The sequence below is a fragment of the Colobus angolensis genome, unplaced genomic scaffold (assembly GCF_000951035.1).
Source record: "Colobus angolensis palliatus isolate OR3802 unplaced genomic scaffold, Cang.pa_1.0 Scaffold205, whole genome shotgun sequence".
Classification (NCBI taxonomy): Eukaryota; Metazoa; Chordata; class Mammalia; order Primates; family Cercopithecidae; genus Colobus; species Colobus angolensis.
This window is the reverse complement of record NW_012115211.1, coordinates 1,274,367-1,298,759: the sequence shown is the minus strand read 5'-3', so window position 1 is coordinate 1,298,759 and position 24,393 is coordinate 1,274,367. Positions and strand designations below refer to the sequence as shown.

General features: G+C 50.0%; 1 protein-coding gene across 4 annotated transcripts in view; it reads left to right on the top strand.

The window, feature by feature from the left end:
• Positions 1 to 14,703, top strand: part of SLCO2B1 (solute carrier organic anion transporter family, member 2B1) — a 55,315-nt gene extending 40,612 nt beyond the window's left edge. For all 4 annotated transcript variants that reach the window (XM_011942027.1, XM_011942026.1, XM_011942024.1 and 1 more), the window contains 6 exons: positions 1,421 to 1,778; positions 4,785 to 4,950; positions 8,530 to 8,693; positions 11,209 to 11,273; positions 11,609 to 11,729; positions 12,697 to 14,703. In XM_011942027.1, the coding sequence (XP_011797417.1) occupies positions 1,421 to 1,778; positions 4,785 to 4,950; positions 8,530 to 8,693; positions 11,209 to 11,273; positions 11,609 to 11,729; positions 12,697 to 12,877 (1,055 nt within the window). In that variant the 3' untranslated portion in view covers positions 12,878 to 14,703. The remainder of the gene's footprint in view (positions 1 to 1,420; positions 1,779 to 4,784; positions 4,951 to 8,529; positions 8,694 to 11,208; positions 11,274 to 11,608; positions 11,730 to 12,696) is intronic.
• Positions 14,704 to 24,393: the final 9,690 nt, after the last annotated feature.

The following is a 24,393-nucleotide window of genomic DNA, read 5'->3' as shown; positions in this document are numbered from 1 at the left end:
GGCTGCCCCTGCCAATGAGCATCACCTGGCTGCTGGAGCCCAGCGAGGAAAGGACTTTCCCACCCTTTCGTGCCCTTCAGTTTAGCAGACTTGCAATGGGGGCAACCAGTGAATGAGGCACCATTTTAGGAGCTCGCAGGAGACTGGGGAGGTAATTTTTTGCCAGAACACTCACTTCTTTTCCTACCTCCAAGCATTTGCCCCTCCTGGGCCCCTACTCAATTCTTTTTCCTCCTTGCTTCACCTTCCCAGATCCCCGCCCACCAATTCTTTAGGCCCTAGCTCTGTCCCACCTCCAGGAAGTCTCCCAGCAGCAAGCCGACTCAGATTTCACCTTCTCTGGAGGTCTTTGATTCTGCCCCAGACATATTGACATTTGATTACATATTAGTCCATATATCCATTCATTCCTTCCTTCATCCCATGGATTCAGGTGCCTCCTATATCCCAGGCTCTGGAGATTTAGTAATCAACACAAAAAACAAAACCCCCTGATCTTTTTAAAGAAAGCTTATATTCTGGTAGGGTGACAATAAAACAGCTAGATGAGTGAAAAGTATAGTACATTAGGTAGACGGCTATGGAGAAATACAAGCTAGGGATGGGTAGGTCAGGGCAAGGAATTGAGACCTGTGTTTGGGATGCAAGGGAGGATGAAGGCCTGGGTGGCTTGGAAAAAGCTGTAGCAGGACAGGATGGAAAGAACTGTGTGGGTCAGGGGAGAGGAATGAATACGTAGAATAGAAAAAATGAAATGACATGGGATGGGATGGATGAAATTGAATCAAACAGGATGGCATGGACCAGAACTATATGGAACTGAATAGAATTGAATCAAAAAAAAAAAAACATATCAAATAAGATAAAGTCTAACTCAATGGAACGAAATGAAACAGAATTTCAAAAATGAACTAGAACAAGGGCCAGGTGTGGTGGCTCATATCTGTAATCCTAGCACTTTGGGAGGCCGAGGAGGGTAGATTACTTGAGGCCTAGGGTTCGAGACCAGCTTAGCCAACATGGCAAAACCCATCTCTACTAAAAATACAAAAATTAGCCAGGCATGGTGGTACACGCCTGTAGTTTCAGCTACTCAGGAGGCTGAGGCACGAGAATCACTTGAACCCAGGAGGCAGAGGTTGCAGTGAGCTGAGATTGCACCATTGTACTCCAGCCTGGGCAACAGAGGGAGACTCTGTCTCAAAATAAATAAATAAATAAATAAATAAATAAAATAAAAAAGGACTAGAATAAATGGACTGGAATCAAGTGGGATAAAACTGATTGCAGTAGATTTAAGTGGAATGGGAAGGGTTGGAAGGAATGGAACTGCTTGAACTGTGCAGGGCAAGAGGGCAGTCTTTGCTGGACGGCTTGGCTGCCCTGCCTGCCCTGACCTCCTCTGCACTCACCCCCACAGTCTTCCCCAGGGTGCTGCTGCAGACCCTACGCCACCCCATCTTCCTGCTGGTGGTCCTGTCCCAGGTGTGCTTGTCATCCATGGCTGCGGGCATGGCCACCTTCCTGCCCAAGTTCCTGGAGCGCCAGTTTTCCATCACAGCCTCCTACGCCAACCTGCTCATCGGCTGCCTCTCCTTCCCTTCGGTCATCGTGGGCATCGTGGTGGGTGGCGTCCTGGTCAAGCGCCTCCACCTGGGCCCCGTGGGATGCGGTGCCCTTTGCCTGCTGGGGATGCTGCTGTGCCTCTTCTTCAGCCTGCCACTCTTCTTTATCGGCTGCCCCAGTCACCAGATTGCGGGCATCACCCACCAGACCAGGTGAGTGTGTGCATGGGCACACGAAGGCAAGCCTGGGAGGACGGGACAGGGAGGACAGGGGCCCTGGGCAGAGGCCAGGATGGTGGGGCGCCCCCTGCCTCGAATCTTGCCTCCCCATCTCTGCTTAACAGCCCTTTGGAGATTGGAGTCAAGCAGTGGGGTGCTCCAGAAGGCTCCAGGGTAGGTGTCAGGCACCACTGGAAGGGGCATGGATGAGACTTCAGGGGCAGAAACTCTCAAGTCCGGGAGGGTATGGAGGCTGAGACAGGGCAGAGCCACCCATGGGATGGCATCTCCATAGTGACTAAGCCCTATGGGCCCAACAGAGATGGAACAGAGGCCGCATCACAGGAGCCAGGACCTAGCTCAGCCAGAGGAATGGCCTGCCCAGAAGGGAGCATGCTCTCCAACCCAGAACGAGAGGAGATGAGAGAGTGAGCAAGGGACAGATGGCCCCTATCAGAGAGGCTGCAGAGGAGACTCAGGCAGGGGGAAAAGATTGGACAGCAGACCTCTGATATTTTGGGTTTTAGAGCTTGGGAGCTAAAATTCTGTTTTTCCGTTACTCTAAAATTACAGAATTCTTTTTCCACATCTGTGAGGCAGCACCTGCCTCCACCCTCTGGGAGGAAGTCTCTTGATTTCTAGTTCCACAATTCTCCATCACACCTTTACCCTTGGGAGCCTTCTTGGAGAGGATGTTGGAAATCACATTCCTGCCTCTTCTCCAGAATGATTTCATTTTTCCTGGAAACTGCTCCAGGCTTAAGTTGGCCCAACACTCAGCTAGAATTTCCCAACTTTTTCTGTCCCCGCCTCTTCCTTGGCATCTTCTGCCTCCACCCAGGTGCCAGCTTTCATCACCGGGGGTCCTCCTGCATGGCTGTCGGGGGCTCAGCTCAGGGCCAAAGAACACCCAGCCCCTCCCCATCTGTCCCAGCTCCCACCCTCGCTGATCTCTCCCCCATCTCCCTTCCCTCCTCCCCCTTTCATTCTCTGCCCCTCTTTTCCCAAACAGGGAGGCAACTCCGCTCTCTAGACTGGGGCCTCCTGTGTACAGAGCCCCGTTCTAGGCACTGCAGCGGGGGCTTTAGCCACTTCCTCAGGAAGTCCCTGGTCTGAGGAGGGAGCCAGGTCCTCAAACAAATGATTTTTACAGTAAAAAGTCAATGGATATTTTATCACAATGTGTTCAACAGTGCATGGGAGAAAAAGTCAGCTCATCCCACACGCCCCATCTCTCTTTTCTTCTCCCTTTCACACCTTAGCTTTGACATCTCATGTCACTTGTGTTCTCACCTAAATTCTTGTGATTTATTCACTAAGCTCTGGGTTCTAATTCACTGAAGAGACTATTTGGGACCAACTGAGCTAGGCAAGAAGAACTTTCCCTATTCCTGCACAACCACAGGTCCCAACAGCTGCAAGAACCGAAGGTCTCCCCTCGCTCAGCGTCTTCCCATATTACATCTCATTGAACCCCCACAGGATCTCTGTAATGGGTCCTCTTATTAGCCCCTTTTCACAGATAAGTACAGCAAGGCTCAGAGAGGTGAAGTTACCTCATAGCTGGAACAGGGTAGAGCCTGGAGCCAGGACTGTCCCCACAGAAGCAATCAGCTCCAGGTGGTCAATGAGAGTGAGGAGCAGAGGAAGGGCCCCCTAACTCTTATCTGCTCAGCCTTCCAGCTGCTGGCAGAGGGTTCTGGGAGGTGCCTCTCCCTTGACAGAGTCCCCTGGCACCGCCTCCTGATAGGCCCTCAGCGTAGACAGTGCCAGCCTTCCCACTCCTACCCCCACCCCGAGGGAGATGTGCCAAGACGTTGTCAGACACACACCAGCACTGTCTGGCAGAGGAGGAAGAGGAAATGTTTTGTGTTTGATGATCTTCCTTCCCTCTCAGATGGAGTGCCCCCTCACCCCAGGGAGGGAGAGGAGCTCACTTTGCCCCATGGCCCACTTCCCCACTCCACACCCTGGCTAGAGACTGTCTCCAGCTCCTGCTCACCCTCTTCTCCATGGAACTGAGATTTCACTAAGCTCCAGTCCCAGCCTCACTGATCAGCCTGGCCTCTGCGCCATACCCACCCCAAGCCCAAGACAGGGACCTCCAGCTTCCACCTCTGGCCTTCTCCGCAGCCTGGCCACTGGACCCCTGTGTGACCCTGAAAGGCACAGCCTCTCTGGGCCTCTCTCTCCCTGGCAGGTTAGCTGTGCTTCCCCCTAGCGTGAAGCCAGGTGACACTCTGAGTCCCAGAGGCCACCTCCCTGCCCTCCTCCCAGGGGGACCTCCCCCTCAGACTAAGCCTCCCTCTGACCTCCTGCCCCTGCCCACCTTCACCTTGCCCTGGCCACCTGGAGCTGGGGCACCCCGGGGATTTGGGAGCAGGCCCTCGGAGGGAGGCAGGTGGGACTAAAATGTTTCCTGGACACAGTGAACAGGGTGGTGGGAGTGAGACTGCAGGATGGCCATGACAGGCAGAGAAACTGAAGCCCAGAGAGGCAGGAACAGGCTGGAGATCCCACGGGTGGTCAGTTCTCCTGATTGGGTCCCACACTCATAGCTCTGATTTTCTGAGAAAGGAAGCAATCATTGATTTTCGGAGAAAGGAAGCTCGTTGAGGAAAAGATACTCTTCATCTGACACTAACTTCTGGGGGGAATTTATCTTGTATACCCTGTAGAAGGGTCACTGAGGTACAGAGATGTTTGAAGAAGCTCAAAGGCTTCTTCAAACATCTCTGTACAAACTCTGTTCAAACAAAGGATCAAAACAAAGGATCAAAGGTTCAAACAAAGGATCTAGGGGGCCTGTCTCCATACTTGCACACCTTCATTGCAAGGAGCTCACTATCACACCATCATCGGGCAGCCCTGATGGTGAAAATCCTCCGTGTGGAGCCGAAATCTCTGGCGATTGCTCTCGGCTACAGGTCTGAGGAGGTCCCCACTAGTGGCCTAAGGGAGGGAAGCCAGGCCAACCCTACTGACCTTCTCTCCCACCAGTGCCCAGCCTGGGCCGGAGCTGTTTCCAAGCTGCATGGAGGTCTGCTCCTGCCCATCGGACGGCTTTAACCCTGTCTGCGACCCCAGCACTCGTGTGGAATACATCACACCCTGCCACGCAGGCTGCTCAAGCCGGGTGGTCCAGGATGCTCTGGACAAAAGCCAGGTGAGTCAGGCCTCTGGTGGCAATTTCTGCCCCTCAGGGCCCTGCCTGCCCTGTCTCTGTGGGCCTGTCATACTCTCCACCTCTGCAAGCTCTCACTCTCTAGCTCTCTTCTCTCTGTCTCTCTCTGTTGGCAGATGTAGAACATTATTCTCCCAATAAGCTTTCATCGGCCGGGCGCGGTGGCTCACGCTTATAATCCCAACACTTTGGGAGGCTGAGGCAGGCAAATGACCTGAGGTCAGGAGTTCAGACCAGCCTGACCAATATGGTGAAACCCATCTCTACTACAAATACAAAAAATTAGCCAGGCGTCAGGGTGTGCGCCTGTACTCCAGCTACTCAGGAGGCTGAGACAGGAGAATCACTTGAACCTGGGAGGCAGAGGTTGCAGTAAGCCGAGATCATGCCATTGCACTCCAGCCTGGGCAACAAGAGTGAAACTCCATCTCAAAAAATAAAGATAAAGCTTTCATTGCCAGCCTGGGCCCAGGGCACAGAGGTGAACCATTCTGGCTTCCAGATCTCTGTGCAGGGGAGATGCAAAAGGAAATAACTCACAGGAATTCCAGAGGTGCTGATAGGTGAGACCACTGGTCGATACAAGTACATACAAAGATGAAAAGAGACACAACCCCCTGGGTGGGGGTGGGTCCCAGAAGGCTTCACGGGAAGTGGCATTTGTGCCAGACATTCAAGAATGAATGGATAAACTAGGACTTGGGAGGGAAGAGCTTTCCAGGCAGGAGGAAATGGCCTAAGCAGAGGTTTGGAGGAACACACATGTGCAAGCATGCACACACAGCATTTCTGTTGGAGCAGAAGCACAAGGGTTCATGAAGGGAAGGCAGGGCCCAGAAAAAGAGGGGCCTTGAATGCCAGGCCAAGAATGGGGACTTTCTGGAGAGCAGTAGGAAGCCACGGATGGGTTTTCAGCAAGGGAGTAACAAGTTCAGATCTGTGTTTGATCACGCTTGAGGCCATAGTGTGGGGGCAGGCGAGCAAAGTACAGGACACAGAAGGCCAGCGAGCATTCCATCAGTCAGTCAGTCAACAAACTTTCACTGATCTCTTCCTCTGGGCCAGGCCCTGTGCTGGGAGCTGAGGACTCAGAGCCAAGGGGCCCAGTGGGGAAATGAAGGCAATGTAATCAGCAGCAGTGCATTCTGAATCTTAGGAAGGCTAAGACCAGCCGGTTCCTCCTCCCCTTTTTCCTCACTTTCCCAAAATGACAAAGGGGAACAACGTCTGCCTTCTCAGGCCCCCAGGCTGTAGTGAAGCCTGGGGGATTTGTCAGGGCAGCAGCATCAGTCTGGTTGTTATGACAACATCTCCCTCTCTCCAGAGTCCTCTCACCTCCCACCCTCATGCTGGGCATCAGCATCTAAAGCTGAGGCTCCTCCAGGGAGAGACCTGGGCTGCACCGGCTGGTGCAGAAGAACCTGTTGATGGTGCATAGTCCTTTAGAAGCCAGTCAGGCACCACCTGGGCCTGAGAGCCCTTCCAGAGGCCCCCAGGCCTTGGCAGGTGGAGCAGTGAACTCCTGTGGGTATGGGACCCGGTTCAAATCCCTGTTCTGCCTCTAATTGGCTCTGTTACCTTAGGCAAATTATTTAACCAGTGCCTCAGTTTCTTGGCCTGTAAAATAGGGGAGATATTATTGAGTACCTACTACAGAGCAGGAATGTACTGAATAAATGCTTTACCTGGATGAATTCATTAAATAGTAAGCAAAGAACCACATGACGTTATCCACGAAAGCACACAGCACAGTGCCTAGGTAATTTTAAATACTCAGTAATACACATTCCTATTACGCCCATTGTACAGATGAGAAATGGAGGCCCAGGAAAGGACCAGACATTTCCCAGAGTCTCAATACCAGGGCTGGGACTAGACACCAAAGCCCTGGCCTCCCAGTCAGCCCCCTCTTTGGAACATCACGGAGGCTTGGATTTAGGTACAGTATTTGGAGGAGGGTGCAGCTGAGACCAGGCTAGCACTCAGGGACTATTGTCATGCTGGCCTGGAATTGTGTCTTGACATGTCTGTCTCCTCGGATTGTGAGCATCTTGGCTCAGGGATGGGTGGCTCAGCGCCCAGCACAGCTGCTCAGTAACAGCTTATGAGTACGTGAGTGAATGAGGTAAGATGGGGCAGGTGGGTGGCTGCACAGGTGTGGTGCTGAATGCTCTGGGGGAATGAGACTCTGCGGCAGCAGAGGGATTGAAGTCATTCATAAGAAAAACTTCCTGCCATGGAATTAGATGAATATGAAGGGTCAGGAAAAACCCAACTGAAGGGTCAGGAAAAACCCAACTGAAGGGTCAGGAAAAACCCAAGGGTCAGGAAAAATCCAGCCTTTGCGTTTATCCCAGTGACCCTCTGCTTCTGAGAAAAGGAGCAGGGGCAGGATGTCTCTCTCCCAGGAACCTTGCCTTAGCATTTCTCCATTTCTTGTCCCTCCATTGTATCTCCAGCCTGTATTTGGAGGCTCAGGGGCCACTTTTCCTGCAATGTAAGATGATATGACTTAGGGGTCACACAGCTTCTTGTGTGAAGGGTCTTCAGACCCTTGTGTGAAGGATCAGCACAGCTTCATCATGCACATTGGCTCTGCCGGCCAATGGAGAGTGCCTGGTCACCCAAGCCTAAGTGCTCACATGCTCACTCTCTCCTGCCTTTCTCTTATTCCACCTGCTAAGTAACTTCAAATCTAAACCCTTTTATCCATACACCCCAAAGCCCACTCTGTGATGGGCCCCTTGGCCTGCCTCCCTGATCTGGTCCCTCCTCCGTGCAGCCCCCAGAACACCCTTTGTACCATCCAGTCTCATCTACTCCTGGCTTAAAATTCTCCCAAGGCCCCCAGCATCCACCTCAGGGATTCCAAACCCTTTTCACACTGGGAAGTGTCTGCAGCTGCCAGGGTTGGAGGTGAGAGGCTCAGAGGGCTCTAGCTGCCCAGGCCAGCTGGCCACTTCAAGGGCTGATGGGACTAATCCCTGCACACCTGTCTCCCATCTGAGGCCCTGTGTGGCTGGGGCACATGAGTCTAGAAGCTCTGGTCTATGGGAAAGTAAAGAGAAGACCAGGCCTCTTGGCTTGGCCTGGTTTCTATCGGGTGCCCGCGGGCCCCAGCATTCCAGATCACTTCTCAAAGTCCTTAGCTGGAGGTTTTCCTGGCTACCTAGGGAGTGAGTGCAGGCTGGGATCAAACACTCCAGGGGACAAGCCCAGGGGCATGGCCAGTCTGGGGATGTTTTCTTACAGTTGGTGTGTAGAATGTGGGAGAATGATGCTCTTCTGGGTCCCTCCCTCTTCTTCTCTACTTTCTCTCTGTTTCCCTCTCCCTGCTCACGGCCTCAGCCCAGGCTCAACTTGAGCATAGAGAGCCCTTGACGTGCCTGCTCCTCAAGCCATCCTTGCTCAGGCAATGGGTCAGGATCTCGGACTCCCAGCCAGCTCTACCCCAAATGGCCGTGGGACTTGGGCCTCTCACAAGCCTTCCCCACTGCAAGCCCTGGGCCAGCTGCCTGCTCTTGGAGCTCTTGGAGTCTCTTCCTCCTCTTCCCACTCCAGGTTTTCTACACCAACTGCAGCTGCGTGGCGGAAGGCAACCCCGTGATGGCGGGATCCTGTGACTCGACCTGCAGCCACCTGGTGGTGCCCTTCCTGCTCCTGGTCAGCCTGGGCTCGGCCCTGGCCTGTCTCACCCACACACCCTCCTTCATGCTCATCCTAAGGTGAAGGTGGGGGCGGGGCAGGGGCAGGTGGATACCAGGAGGTCCTTAACCAGAAGCAGAACAAGGAATTCTGAGGGGGAAGTTCAAGGAAGGAGGCCACTTGGGTGTCCTGGCCCCCACAACGTGGCCTTAACTGTGTTCATCCCATGGCAACCTACTGAGGCAAGGTTTTCTCCCCATCTTGCAGATAAGAAAATTGAGGCTCAGAGAAGTTCAGGAGCTGGCCCCCGTCACATAGCAAATGTTGGGTGGAATAGTGCTGGTTCCCTGGCCCAGAGCCCAGGCTCCTACTTGCCCAGGGGAGAGGAGGACATACCTAGGGCCCTGTCCTGGCCTCTGGAGGTGAGGACATCATACCTACAATAGATGAGCTGCAGGAGGTGCATGTAGGAAACCAAACTGTGTCAGTCTGGTGCATGATTCTGAACGCTGCTTCAAGGCTACATATAAGTGCTTATCAGGTGCCCACTGTGGAGCCAGCCCATGCTTAGCACTGCCTTTTGGGCCAAGATCTTTGTGGCCCTCATCCTAAGAGTGCCTGCTGGCCCTGACAAATTGGCACCTGAGTTCAAAATCAGGGTCTCCTGGGGTGAGGACTGGGATAAGAGGACTGAGTGAGAAAAAAATTTTTTTTTTTTTTTTTTGAGAAGGAGTTTTGCTCTGTCACCCAGGCTGGAGTGCAATGGCGCAATCTCGGTTCACTGCAACCTCCTCCTCCTGGCTTCAAGTGTTTCTCCTGCCTCAGCCTCCCTAGTAGCTGGGATTACAGGCACCCGCCACCACACCCAGCTAATTGTATTTTTAGTAGAGATAGGGTTTCACCATGTTGGCCAGGCCAGTCCCGAACTCCTGACCTCAGTGATCCACTTACCTTGGCCTCCCAAACAGCTGGGATTACGGGCGTGAGCCACCATACTCGGCTGAGAAAAACGGTTTTTCTATTCTGTTACTCAACAATCAACACAGAAGACTTCTGCAACAAGTGTGGGGGTATTTTACCACACACCAGGCACGCAATTAATTCTGCAGTGGACCCCAGCCGGTGTCCTCCAATTCTATTCTGACACGATCTAGCTGGAGACAGCATCAGATCCCACAGGCTGAGTGCTCAGTCCCACAAGACTTCCCCTCCACTTCCCATGCCAACCACAAGCCCCAGGCTGTTTTACCAGTGCTTCTGACTGACCAGCCATACGCTGGGATTTCCACAGCCCCATCTTTGAGTTTGCTTTATTTGCTAGAGTGGCTCACAGAGCTCAGGAAAACATCTACTTGATGTTTATCAGTTTATTATAACAGATATTACAAAGGATACAGATGAAGTAATGCACACAGCGAGGTATGGGGGAGGAGTTTTCATGCCCTCCCTGGCTGCACCCTGCAGGGACCTCCATGTGTTCAGACATCCCGAAGCTCTCCAAAGCTTCATTATGTAGGCATGATTGATTAAATCACTGGACATTGGCAGTCACCTTAACCTTCAGCCTCTCTCCCCTTGCTGGAGGTTGGGGCTGAAAGTCCCCACCCTCTAATCCTGCCTTGGTCCCTCTGGTGACCAAGCCCCAGCCTGAAGCTCCCTAGGGGCTGCTCACCATCAGTCGATTTATTAGCATACAAAAAGACACTTGTCACTTTGAAGAGTCCAAGAATTGTAGGAGTGTATGCCCGGAAGACTAAATACATATCTCACAATATCGCAGGGACCTCAGAGCAAGATAATTTCCATTTTCCTTCTCCTGGGATTATTTTATTCACTATCTACTTTCTAGGAAATTAGAAGGGAAATGGAGCCCCTCGCAAATACTAGAAGACATGTAGATCTAGAACACAAGCCGGCCTGGGAGAGAAAATAGAGGAATCAGATGCCCAATAGGCAGCCTGACTGAAAGGAGTTGAGAACACAGCCTCAGGACTGCGTGGATAGGGCCCTGACCGCTGTTGGCCATGAGATCCTGGCCAAGTTATTGAATCTGTCTAAGTGTCAGTCTCCTTATCTATAAAATGGGGCTAATGTACATCTCACTCATGGGAGTGATGTGGGGTTGCAGGGCAGAATTACTGAGCCCGTAGTAAGCGCTCCATAAATGCCGGCCACTGCTGTTGTCTGGCAGGAGCCAGAGGATCGCAGGCTGTGGCGTTACAGTGGTTGGGGATGCTGGGGAAGTGTCTGGCTGTCCCAGCTCCAGGTCTTGCCAACTGTAGGAGTAAGGGGAGAATTTGATGGGACCAGTGGGTGGAGGAAGAGGAGTGATGTCTGTGACCAAAAACATACAGAGGTCAGCACAGGACCCTGATGGTCAGTGGGTGTGTTGTCTTGTATATGGGACCAGGCTCTGCAGGTTGAAAAGGGATGGGGTACGTCCCTGAGCCCCCCAGCTTAGATCATCAGATGGGAGGGAGGCTGGTGCTGGGTGGTGGGAGAGAAGGGCATGATGAGAACCCTTCACCGTTGATGCATGGCCCTTGGGGGCTGGAACCCCTCCAACCTCATGTTGCCCATGTCTCTGCTTGTTAGAGGAGTGAAGAAAGAAGACAAGACTTTGGCCGTGGGCATCCAGTTCATGTTCCTGAGGATTTTGGGTAAAGATCTTGCTTGGGACCATTGGTGGTGATGGGGTCCAGATGCCCACTGTGTGCCAGGCCTGGGGCACAGGCATGAGCGGAACTCAATCCCTGATCTTAGGGCTCACAAGCCCATGGGGTGACAGACCTGGCCCAGCTCTCCTACAGCGGGGTGTATAGGCAGAGGCTAGACCTATCAGGAAGCTACCTCAGATACAGGGGTGGGGCGGGCTTGAGGGCCAGAGAGCCAAGAGACCCCAGTAACCCAGAGCCCCTGAGGGGTTGTATGTGCCAGGGAGGGGGCAGGGCAGAACAGTGGGCCTTCGTTATCCCCTGAGCACCGCCTCCCTCAGCCTGGATGCCCAGCCCCGTGATCCACGGCAGCGCCATCGACACCACCTGTGTGCACTGGGCCCTGAGCTGTGGGCGTCGAGCTGTCTGTCGCTACTACAATAATGACCTGCTCCGAAACCGGTGAGACCTGGTTTGACGGCTTGTGGGAAGGGTGCTGGAAATACTCTCAGAGTCCCAGGCAGGATACTAGCAGGCAGGGGAGGTTTCATTTAAGTCTACCTGCTAGGTGACAGATGCCATTATATATTCAGTGCTGAGCTCACCAGTCCTTCAAGCTAGACACTGCCCCACTCCTTTTATAGATGAGGAAAGTGAGAGTTAAAGCAAGTAGCCCAAGGTTACACAGCTAATAACTGGCAGAGCTGGGCCTTGACCACAGAGTCTATGCAGGAACTTGGGGAGAAATAGAGGAGCAGCCATGCTGCAAGAGGGACTTGGGGTGAAGGGCTGGGGAGAAAGCTCTGTCTAGGACACAGGAGGCCTGGGTTTCAGGCCCAGCTCTGTCTCCCTCATCATGGGACTTATCTGGGGCTCAGTCTTCCCATCTGTACAATGGGGAACTCAAAGGAACCTGAAGGCACATAGGCGGCTAGCCTGGGATGGATGTGGAGAGGACTTGATAGCAGGGCTGGGGACAAGGAGCTGTTCGTTTTCAGCTCTGAGGAGGTGAGGAGGGCACAGTTCCTGTGGGCTGGGACTGTCCACAGGGGGCTTCCTAGAAGAGGAAAAGTCAAACAAGGGCCTTGATAGTTAAACAGGGGAGAGGGAAGCTGTTTGTTCTTGGGGCAGGTGGGGCAATATAAAATTCTACTTGTCAGACCCTCTGAGCCCTTAGGCTCGGAGACAGGCAGGGCCAGCCCAGGCCACAGAGCAGAGTCCAAGACATGGCAATGAAGATGGCCAGGCCTCTGCTCCCACGCAGGGCTCCTCTGCAGAGCCTCTCCCCCTCCTCCAGGGAAGAGCTGCAGCAGAGGTCAGTGTCTCCCTGAGGCCTCAGTGCCTCTGATTTCACAATGAGTGATGATTGCTGATGTCCATGCCCTGGCCTGGCCGCTCTTGAGTTCAGGGGTTCCCATTCTTTCCCCAGGTTCATCGGCCTCCAGTTCTTCTTCAAAACAGGTTCCGTGATCTGCTTCGCCTTAGTTTTGGCCATCCTGAGGCAGCAGGACAAAGAGGCAAGGACCAAGGAGAGCAGATCCAGCCCTGCTGTAGAGCAGCAACTGCTAGTGTCAGGGCCAGGGAAGAAGCCAGAGGATTCCCGAGTGTGAGCTGTCCTGGGGCCCCACCTGGCCAAGAGTGGCAGCCACAGCAGTACCTCCTCTGAGTCCTTTGCCCAAGATTGGGTGTCAAGAGCCCTGTGTTCCATTCTGGCTCCTCCACTAAATTGCTGTGTGGCTTCAGGCAAGACACTGATCCTCTCTGAGCCTTTGCTTGCTAGTCTGAACCAAAGAGTTGTTTGGGCATTTGCTGTGTTGGCCATTTCTGAAGCAAGAGGATCTTCCTCCTCCTTCCCCCAGCCAGCCAGCTGTCCTGGAGCCAGGCTTTCCTGGGTGGAAAGACTGCATACCTTTCCCTGGAGCCCTCGGATAGCAAAGTGAGCCATAGTGGGCCAGGCTGCCCTCCATGCTGGGCCCCAGCCCAGGTCTGCACTTGTCTGGATCACCCTCTCTGAGCCTCAGCCATCTCCTGTCAGGTGGGAATGAACTTGCCAGCCTTCAGGCTCGTTCAGCTGTGACCATCTGTGCGGTTAGTGTACACTCAGGTCTCCTCCCCAACTCCAGCAGCCTTTAAGAAGTGTCCCTTTGGCGCCTCCTGGAGGCAGAGCACTGAGCTGGACCCTGGGTAGACTCCCACAGGGAGGAAGGAGCTGGCCTCAGGTGTGGGGCACCCAGACTTGGCAGGGCCTTCAGGAGGCCTGTGTGGGGGCCCCAGGAAGCCTTAGCTGAAGCCGGGAGACTCACTCTCCATCTCAGGAAGTTCTAGCCCTTGCCCTCAGGGAGCCATGGTTGAGGGTGAGGCCCAACACCTGCCTTAGGGGCCCTGGGTGGGCAAGTGTGGGCCCTGGGGCAGGGAGGGAGACTCAGGCCCACACTTGGGTATTTTCTAATTTCAGACAAACACATACTCAGCGTGCACTCACTGATTCCTACACATTGCCAAGATTTCACACATGTGACCAGGGGCCACCAAAGTCCCTGTGACCTTTGTGACTAGGATCCTAATTTCTCTATTTTCTCCTGAGTGCCTGGGTCTGTGTTACTTGGGGCAGCATGGATAATGTTTAGTTCTGTGACACTATTTTTTGGGGGGTGGCACCTGGTTCTCTGGATTTCTGGGCTGGCATCAGGCCCACTACTGTAATGCTGGGAGCAGTAAAGCTCAGCTCTGTGCAATGAGTGATGCTATGGCTTGCTCAGGTCTTATGATCCAATCCTTTTCTACATCGGCCCTTGTTTTGTTTTAAGGCTAGTCTTATCCGGCCTGGTTATTTCCCTGCGGGGAGGAGAGAGTTTATTAATCTGCTCCCAGCCCAACCTATTGCCACCCCACCTCACTGGGACCTGCTGCTTGGGAGGCAGCAGACAGGGAGCCACCAGCAGTGGCTTCCTGGCCCTGTGCTTGGGGTGGGGGGAAGCTGGGGTCACATGTGGCCCTTGCCTTCTGAGCAGCTCCCAGTGCCAGGGCTTTGAGATTTTCCCACGTGATAAAAGAAAAGGGAGGTAGAGAAGTTCCAATTCCCTTTTTATTTTGCTGGTTGGTATCTGTAAATGTTTAACAAATAGCTAAGCATGTATGTATCAATGCCAAGAATTTCAAAGTCTCCTCCAACAATATGAGGCTTTTAGGATGTTTATATTCCTTCATCCCTCTTGTTTCCCAGGTTTTGCAGGGGAAAAAAAAGTCTGGAATTATAGATATGGCTTATTATTAAATTTGTTCTTGCATAATGTCTCTTCTATTACAAAAATTCTTTCTTTATAAACTGCATTAGAGGTTTGCAACAACCACATCATTTCCATTAACTTAGATTTAAGTTTTACTGGATTCATTGCTCACCGTTATTGCTTGTATATTACATCTTTTCCTATCTTTATATTCTGGTTTAATTTTTGTTTGACTGAGTGACTTCTTCTACTAATGGTTTCAGAAATGGAATAAGGTCACGAGGATTTCTGAATCCTCACCTGTCCAAATTGTCATTCACATTTTACAGAAGAGGAAACTGGCTCAGAAAGCACAAGTGACTTCCCCAAGATCACAGAAAATAAATGATGGAGCCAAGGTTGGATGTGAAGACCTTGTGGGAACTGAAGGTTTTATAATTTGAGGAGCCCTCTTTAAGAAAAATATACAAAATTATAAACATAAAATTAGGTACAAAGTACCTATATTTACCTATAATGAGAAAATAATGCAAAACAGATACATCACACAATCCCCCCAAAATGCATAATACTTTTATTAACTGCCCTGCATAACCTCTAAAACACATTTTCTCCCCCTGATGATTAGAAGAATTTTCCACAGACTAGCTTCTGGCTCTGTACATTTCAAGTCTGGTTTCTCCTGTTTCTTCTCTACTGACCATATACTTCCTGGGCTGGGTGCCATGAGACACATTCATATCACGATATCGCAACTTAATATCACCATGCCAAGTGAGTTGGGCAGTGGGTAGAATTCCTAGAAGCTATTCTCTACACAGAGATTACTAGCAATGATTTATCTACACACAGAGAACCACATAAATATTAATACATCCTGTGTTTCAGAGGACCACATAAATATGTCCTAATGAACCCAACTCAAATCAGTCCCCCACTCAGCTTCCCCTTGGTCAGATCGCAGAAGTGCCCATGGCCACTCCAATTATCCCATATAAAGGAAAACTGAAACACAAAGGAAGTTGGAGTGTGAAGAAAATAGTAATTTCTATTGTGGTTAAAATATCTTACCTTTGCAAGTTTTACAAAAATATGACAACATGAACACACCACCGAGGCCCTCCCGCGGATCTGGGGAGACTCCTGGATGCTCAAGCCGTGTTCATATCACGGTGAGTCCGCCTCTTTGTTGAGCCAAGATCTGAAGGAAAAGACGAGGTCCTTGTGCCTAAAGTCTTCCAAACTGGCCATGGTGAAGAGACTCAGGAGTTACCCAAGACAGAAATGGGTCGAGAGCCAAGGGGTGGAGCAGGTCAGGGCCAGAGGGGTTTTCCAGGCCTTGTGGGGACCCCAGGGAAGTCCTCTCCCCTAATATAGCCTCTGGTCAATGAAGAGCCACAAGCATTTGCATCTGTGAGCTTACTTTCTTACCCTGTACCAGGAAGCTGGGAGAAGACATTAAGTCTCCCTGCTAGATTGTGCCGGTGTAAAGTCAGCAGAGGACAGGACTCAGACCAGAACTGACATCCTGATGCCTAGGCCTGAGGTTTCTTTTCTTGTAGACCCTGGGAAGGTCTGGGATGCTAGAGGCTGGTAAGTTCTAGGGCAGGCAGATGACCCATCATGAGCTGGCATCCAAGGGTCATGACTGACATGCAGATAAGTGAAAGAGAACTCATGGACATCCTCACCATTGCCTGGAGGTGTTGAATTATTTCCCCTTCACATATCTTTGCTTATGCTGTTCCCTCTGACCTGGGTTATCTTCTTCATCCCCACCCCACTGCTTGTTTCTCCATCCCCACTTCATAAAGTCTTACTCAATCTTCCAGGCCCAGCTCAAAGGCCACCAACTCCAGGAAGACAACATGGTACAGGCAATGGGGGGCAAGTGACAACCACCTCTGGGGATCTGATCAAAGACATAGACTCTCCACTAAACATAAAACAAAACACACACACAGACAAATACACAATTGTGCATTTGATTTCAGAGGTTGAAGACCATCTGATGCCTGGGTGTAGACCTCCTAAGAATCCCAGATCCCCAATCAAAAGCCCTTAATGGAGTGAAAAGATTATAGAGTTGTGGAGAGAGTCAGGCTTGGGATCAGATCTTGACTCTGCCACTTATTACAGTGTGACCATGAACAAATGATTTAACCTCTCTGCACCTCAGTTTGCTCACCTGCAAGTGAGGTTGAGCATGCCTAGCTCCTATCTCCCAGAAGCTGTGAGGACCAGGTAAGATCATGTACCTGCTCACAGGCACCACACCTGATGATCAGGATTTGTAAGCTCCCTTCTCCTTCTGTCCCAGAAAAAATTTCATAAACACAGAGAGCATCGGGTGGGAGGGGGCAGTGACAACAGAGGAAGGAACACACCTCCTTTGCCCTACCCTGGCCGCAGCTCCGTTGTCCCCAATCTCTCCTCCACTGTCAGCCAGGGCTCAGCCAGCCCAGTCTTATCTCTCCCCACAGCCAGCTTGGGACAGATTTTCTCAACCAGATTTACATTTTTATTGATTTTCTTTCTCCCTCCTAGAGCAGTCCCTCCCCTCTGCTTCCCCTTTGGCTATCAAATGGGCTTACCCCGGGAAACAGCAATTCTGGGGCTGGCCAAGAAGTGATGGTTCAAGGTTGGATTCATTCACCCTTCCTTCATTCATTCAACAACTCACATGAGCAACATATCCTACATGTCTGCTCTGTGCCCCTCTCCTGGCACTGCTGGGTCCACAACCATGTGTCAGACAGAGTCTCTACTCAGCAAGCTCTCAGTGTAAACAGACAAGCTGACAAACAGTAACAAAAGCATGAGTAGTCAGTCATACAGGAGAGGGAAGAAGAGGAAGCCAAGGACTCTTCCTGGGGCCAATAGGGAAGGTTTCCAAGAGGTTATATCAGACCTGGTGTTAAGGATTAGGCAGGACTTCCTCAAGTGGACAAGGTGGGAATGGGCAGGAAAAATAACAGGATGAGCAAAGATAGAGAGAGGTGTGTCTGAGATTCAGTGACAAGAGCAATGTGGCTAGAGGGCACTGCATGTGCAGGGCAATAAGGAGAGAGAAGAGAGCAGAGGCTGGAAAGACCAACAGGGACCAAGCATGGAGATCCAGCCGAAGGTGTGGACGCTTTCCTGAGGGCAAGGAGGAACCCCTGAAGCATTGATTGATGGATTATTCCATTGGCCAGTTATTTTAAGCAGGGGATGACATGACAAGATTTGTATGTTGGAAAGGTCACTGGTTGCACCATGGGGGCTTTGAGTGGGAAAGAGAAGCTGAAGCCGAGAGCTCAGGCAGGAGGTGGGTGCAACAATCAAGAGAAGTAGGAGGACTGTACCCGAGTCAGGAGAGGCATCCTAGAAGTGGGACATCTAAGGCGAGTCTTGAAAGATGAGTGGGAACGCACCAGGGGGAGAAGTTGGGAAGGGTGTCAAGGCAGAAGAAACTGCACAAAGTAGACAGAAACCTCCTGGCAGGCTTGGGGTATTTCCACTAGTTTAGTAGGGCTACAGCCTGGCTTAAGAGAGAAGGCATGGGGAGGGTGAGGCTGAAGAAGTGGGTTGACGCTTTCAATGCCACTCAGTGTTGTCCATCTCCTGAACCTAGCCCCTGGTGAGAGAGGAGAGGGAGCCCTCACCTCTGTACAGAGGTGGCTGTACAGGTCTGAGCCCTAGGTCAGGGGCGCTCCTTAGTCCAAACAAACTTTTTCGTGTTCACTACATTTCACATTTTACACAGTCCTTTTACACCCCATCCTCATGGTTTCCTGGTGAAGAAGTCAGGAAAGGGATTATTATTGCCATGTAGTAGGTGAAGAAACTGAGGCCCAGAAAAGTGCAGAAACTTGCCCAAGGTCACTCAAGAGCCCAGGTATCCCCCTCCTAAGACTCTCATGTTGTTGCTAATAAACCTACTTGTCCCTGAATCACATATACACAATAGATGTCATAAGTACTAACTAATGTAGTTGGGATGAAAAAAAGGGAGGAAGAGAGAAAACACATCAGAGAAAGAGGCTTCCTTTTTATGTCCCTATTTCCTCAGCCTTCATCCTGCAGCTGGGGACATTTCAGCTGGGAAAACAGAACCCAGGTCCCTCTGCCTTGGAATCCAATAGACAGGAGGGCCAATCCCAGCACTGCCACTTACCAGGCATGGGAAGTCACTGCACTCATCTGAGCCTTGGTTTTCTCATCTATAAAAGGGAGAAATAATTTTCGCCCATCAGAATTGTTGAGAGGATTTAATGTGATAAAGTAGCAATATAGTAATCTACTACTGAGTAATAAATTTCCTGGCTGACACAGTGGCTCACACCTGTGATCCCAGCCATTTGGGAGGCTGAGGCAGGAGGATCACTTGAGCCCCAGAGTTTGAGACCAGCCTGGGCAGCATAGTGAGACTCCCATCTCTCCAAAAAATAATAAAAAAAAGAAACTTAGTCAAGTGTGGTAGCACCCACACCTGTAGTCTCAGCTCCTTGTGAGGTTTAGGTGGGAGGATTGCTTGAGCCCAGGAAGTCAAGACTGCAGTGAGCAGTGATTGTACCACTGCATTCCAGTCTGGGTAACAGAGCAAGGCCCTGCCTCAAAAAAACCCCAAAACTATAAAACAAATTTTCGCAAAGTTTAGCAACTTAAAACAACAAATATTTATTATCTCATAGAATTTCTGAGGGTCAAGAACCCACAGATGGGCTAACTGGAAGGTGCTGGATCTTCATGAGGATTTCTAATGAAGCTGTAGTCAAGCATCAGCCAGGGCTGCAGTCATCAGAAGGCTTGACTGGGGTGAGAGGATCCACTTCCAAGCTCATTCGATGATTGTTGTTGGGCCTCTGTACCCTGTTGGCAGTTGACCAAAGCTTTGGTTCCATGTGTCTTTTATGATTTAATCTTGGAATTAACATACCATAACTTGCCATATTCTCTTGGTCCCATAGACAAACCCTGGTATAATGTGGGAGGGGAATAAAAAAGGGCATGAATACCAGGGGGTATGGATCATTGGGAGCCATTTGGAAGCTGGTTACAACAAGCAGCCAGACCAGTGCCTGACCCACAATAGGTTCTTATTCATTAGTCGCTGCTATAACTCTTGCAATGACCTATCACAGCCTGGTTGAGAAGACAAGATCTGGACATGATAAGGTGAGAGATCTTTGGCAAAGTGAAATGTAACTTGAATTAAAGAATGTTCAATTACATTAGAAGAGGGTGTCCTAGACAGGGCCTGGCAACTAGGGAAGACTTCCTGGCAGAGGTGGAGAGGAGGTAGGAGGGCAATCCAGAGAGAAAACAGAAGGTGAGTATGGCAGGTGGTATTCGTTGCCTTCCCATGGCAAATGCTCTCTTCTTCATTCCGATAGCAAGGTGCTCAGCCAAGGGATGATCCAAGGCAGCAATGGAAATGCCTTCCCCTTTGCCAGAGAGTGGTCCAAGAGTAGACATGTGACCTCGTCTTAGTCAATGACATGTTTGGGGATAGTCTGCTGGGAAAGCTTCTCTCCTGGGTAAGAGGATGATGTGAAAGGAGAACACCCTTTTTGCTACCATGCCCTTTCTCCCTGCTTGGGAGGACATGGTTCCTGATGGCACTCAGTCTTCTTGCAATCACAGGGGTAGTCACCCTCGAGGCTCAGAATGGGAAATGCCTGGGTCATCAAAGACATTGTTGAATCAGCAGACCAATCCTGGTACCATCTTCTTCTGGTCTCATTAAGAAACAAAAACTTCAAGCCACTCTAAAGCAGGTGACCTCCTCCTTGCATCCTAAATGATTCAGTGAGAAGTATCCTGGTTCCCTCTGCGACTATTTTCTTTTTCTGAGGAAGACAGAGGGAAGAGTGGAATGGGAAAGGGCCCAGGCTGGGAGGCAGGTGTCCTTGGTCTAACCCCAGCTCTGCCTCTGAGTTGCTGTGTGATCTTGAGCAAGTCCTTTCCCCCTCTGGGCCTCCAGTGATTACAGCTAATATTTATTGGCTGTTTACTGTGTGCCCAGCGCTCTTCTAAGAGCTTCCCTTGAATCATCTCATTCAATCTTCACAACACCTCTGTTATGGCAGTATTACTATTATCTTTATTTTAGGGATAAGGAGACTGAGGCCCAGAAACATGAGGTCCAGGATCCTGACTATAAAGCCATATTGCCTAGGAGTAAAAGGAAGTATCCAGACAAGGTGACCTATAAGGGCCTCTTAAGCTCAAATATTCTTTCATTTGCTGTCCCATTTCTAGCTACATGATCAACAAGCCAGCTTAGCCTAGAGAAGAAAGAAATGAGGGCTGTCTTTAGACATCTGAAAAGCTGTCATGTGAGCAGATTAGACTTACTCGGTGTAGCTCAGAGGACATGAACTGGACCAGTGTGGGAGCATGACAGGGAGATAGAGTGCAACTTAGGTAAGGGAGAATTTTCTAGCACCATTTGGCAGGGGACAGAGCTATGCCCAGATGTGATGACTCCCATGTCATAAAGGTTATGCAAGCTTGTGTTTGATAATGCAGTATTACTGACAAAGGTTTGAATGGGTATGGGACTGACTGGCGTAAGACTTGTGGTAGGAATTAAATGGGATAACATATGAGAGTGCTCCTAACATCATAACCAGTGCAAATACAGAGGATCAATAAATTGTTGAGTTCTCTTTTTCCTTTTTAACACTGAGATTCTTGGATTTTAAAATTGTCTAATATGGAGTTTTGGCTGTCTGGCTCTAATATTTTACAGTTCTGTAATTTCTGTGATTCTTCCCTGCTAAGATGCTATGATTTTAATACTAGAACCTTCCATAATTGTGTGGCTCTAGAAGCTGAGAAGCCTATGATTTTATAATATAATGGTCCCTAGCTTTAACAATTCAAGATTCAATAAAGTGTCTCTCACCAGCTCCAGAAATACAAGGGAGTTACTCCAAATGCTGTGGTTCAGTGGCCTGGACACACATTGGGCTGTTCCTTCTGCCCACCCTGTCATTCCACCATCATTCTCCCACTCCAGCCTCAGGCTCTCCATCCCAACTAACCCTCCTCCCTAATTCTGAGCCCATCCACACTCTGCTGTCTCCCAGCCTACCAAAGAGGTACATTACTCTGTACCTGCTGGTTGTTGTTTATTAAGCAAGAGTCTTCACTGTGACCAGACTTATACTTATTTCAAAGGGAATATAAAAAATGGGAAGACATGGTTATAGCTCTCATGTGGCCTAAGGTCTAGAGACACATGTCCCTTCCTTTCCCGTTAACCCAACTCAAATGTACCTCTTCCAGGAAGCTTTCCATGGTTGACACTAAATCTCTAACACCAACAACCTAATCTGAGTGAAGATATGAGTTCCTTGGTTGGTTATTGTACAGACCTGTAACTTATCTATCTATCCTGTCTCCCTGATTATATGTGAGATTTCCCCCTGAATCAAGAATTTGGCTCCCCAATGAGACTGGGAATTTTACAGTAGAAGACCATGTCTTCTCCATCAGACTGGAGGCTCCATGTAGACATGGGCCAATGTTCCCTTGTATCATACTTGAGTAGAGTTAGAGGTACAGTAATGTTCCTCTATCAGATTAACAAACTCCCAAAGGCAAGTATATGTCTCTGCCATTGGACTAACGATTTCACAAAAGCAGAAGCTACACCTCCCCTTTAAGATATGGAAGTCCTCAGCTGGGCGCGGTGTCTCATGCCTGTAATCCCAGCACTTTGGGAGGCCTAAGCGGGCAGATCACCTGAAGTCAGGAGATTGAGACCATCGTGGCCAACATGGTGAAATCCCATCTCTACTACAATACAAAAAATTAGCCAGGCGTGGTGGTGTGCACCTGTAGTCCCAGCTACTTGGGAGGCCGAGGCAGGGGAATTGCTTAAACACGGGATGCAGAGGTTGCAGTGAGCTGAGATTGTGCCACTGCACTCCAGCCTGGCGACAGAGCAATACTAAGCCAAAATAAAAAATAAAAAAGATATGGAAGTCCTCAAGGACTGTACCTCCACCCTCAGGCTGGGGCCCCTCTCTCTGACAGCAAGGAGTCTGTGTATTCTCTCCCTTTATCCCAACCCAGGACTCCGGCCATAAGAAGAAATATTTTTCTTAAAGCAGATAGACAAATATACGGAAAAGAAAAGGTTCAGGAGGCAGAGTAGGAACTCGAGCCTCTCCCAACATGCCCAGACCCTCTCTTAGTCTCTTCTGGACCCTCTTCTAAGAGCTGATGTCCCTTGGCCAGGAAGGGGCCTCTCCCAGCTCCTCTCAGCAACTCAGAGCAGTAAGTGAAGATGTCAGCACCTTGGACAGCGCCCAACCTATTACAGGACGCGGAGCCAGCGGAAGCCAAGCTCTGCACCTCCCTCAGCCTCTGGGTGATGGATTTCCTCTCTTCTCAATTTGATTAAAGCCCAGTAGATAACCAGAGCGCCTTGTTCCTTTCTCTTCTCCCTTCCTGATGAACATAATTAACTCCGTCAGGCTGGGAATGCTTGCTCTTAAATACTGCCTGCCCAGCCCCCACCCAGGCATGAATCAGTAAAACAGACAGAACACTTGGAAGATTCACACGTTTCTTCCTCGGGAATGAAAGTGGGAGATGAAGCTGTCTCTGAGATATACAGAGGCTGTGAATGAAGGCTGAAATGTGGTGGTTGGGTAGAGAAATCCCTAAACTGGAAATCAGGAAGTTTAGTTTAGTCCTAGCTTTGCCACTAATCCAGATATGATCTAGAACAGGTTATGTGCCCTTTCTTTCTGAGGCTGTTTTTCCATTTGCAAGATGTATATTGGACTAGACAATATCAGATGATGAGCTCAGTGCTAATGTGCTATGGTGGAAAACCTTTAAAACAGAGAGGGAAAGGGACTTGCCCAAGGTCACACAGCAAGCTTATGGCAAAGCTGGCTTGAATTCATGGCTCCTGGCTTCTACCCCAATGCTATTTCCACAAACTTACCCCTTCATTCACATCACAGACTTTCTTGCCTGAAGATGGAGGCTAAGGAAGTTAAAAACAGATAGGATTACGTTAATTGGTCTTAGCAAAAGAAAATAACATTAAAGATATGTGTAAATGCTAATCTCTCTGAAGAGAACAGAGAGCATGGCATAAGTAATTAAGATTATGGGGAAAGGATCACCTGATAGAGACAGAAAATCAACCCCAAATTCAGAGAATCCCAGAAAGGTTTTGTGACTTGCCCAAGGTGATCTAGCAAGGCAACTCTTGAATATTTTAAAGAGAAAGAGTGAATTCTTATCTTAATTAAGTGTTGGGTGTGCCCCTGTCAGAGAAGGAGAGAAAGAGAGACAATATGAATCAGCAAGTATGTATTAGGTTGCTGAAGTGTGCCCAGCTCTCTACTAGGCACTTTAGGAGGGATATAAAGCATAAGATATGAATGCTGCTCTCTAGGCACCATGTCTTTGATGTTTTGCTTCTTCTACTTGGAATGACTTCCAATGTACTTGAGTATATCCAAATACTGCTGTTTTATCAAGGCCCAAACCAAATGTCTCCCCTGACAGGAAGGCATCCATAACCTCATCCAGAAGCCACTTCCTCCCCCAAATCTCCAAAGCATTTTCTTTGTTCCTATTTTATAGTATTTCACACCATTTGCTTTATTCACTCCTATTCCTTCCCCTAAGAAAAGGAAGGACAGAGAGAGAGGGCGCACACACAAAATACTCAACACAAGATTTGGCATGCCATAGAATCTCAGTAAAAAATGGATGGATGGGCTGGGCATGATGGCTTATGTCTGTAATCACAGCACTGTGGGAGACCAAGCTGGGTGGATCACCTGTGTTCAGGAGCTCGAGACCAGCCTGGCCAACATGATGAAACCTCATGTCTACTAAAAATACAAAAAAATTAGCCAGATGTGGTGGCACATACC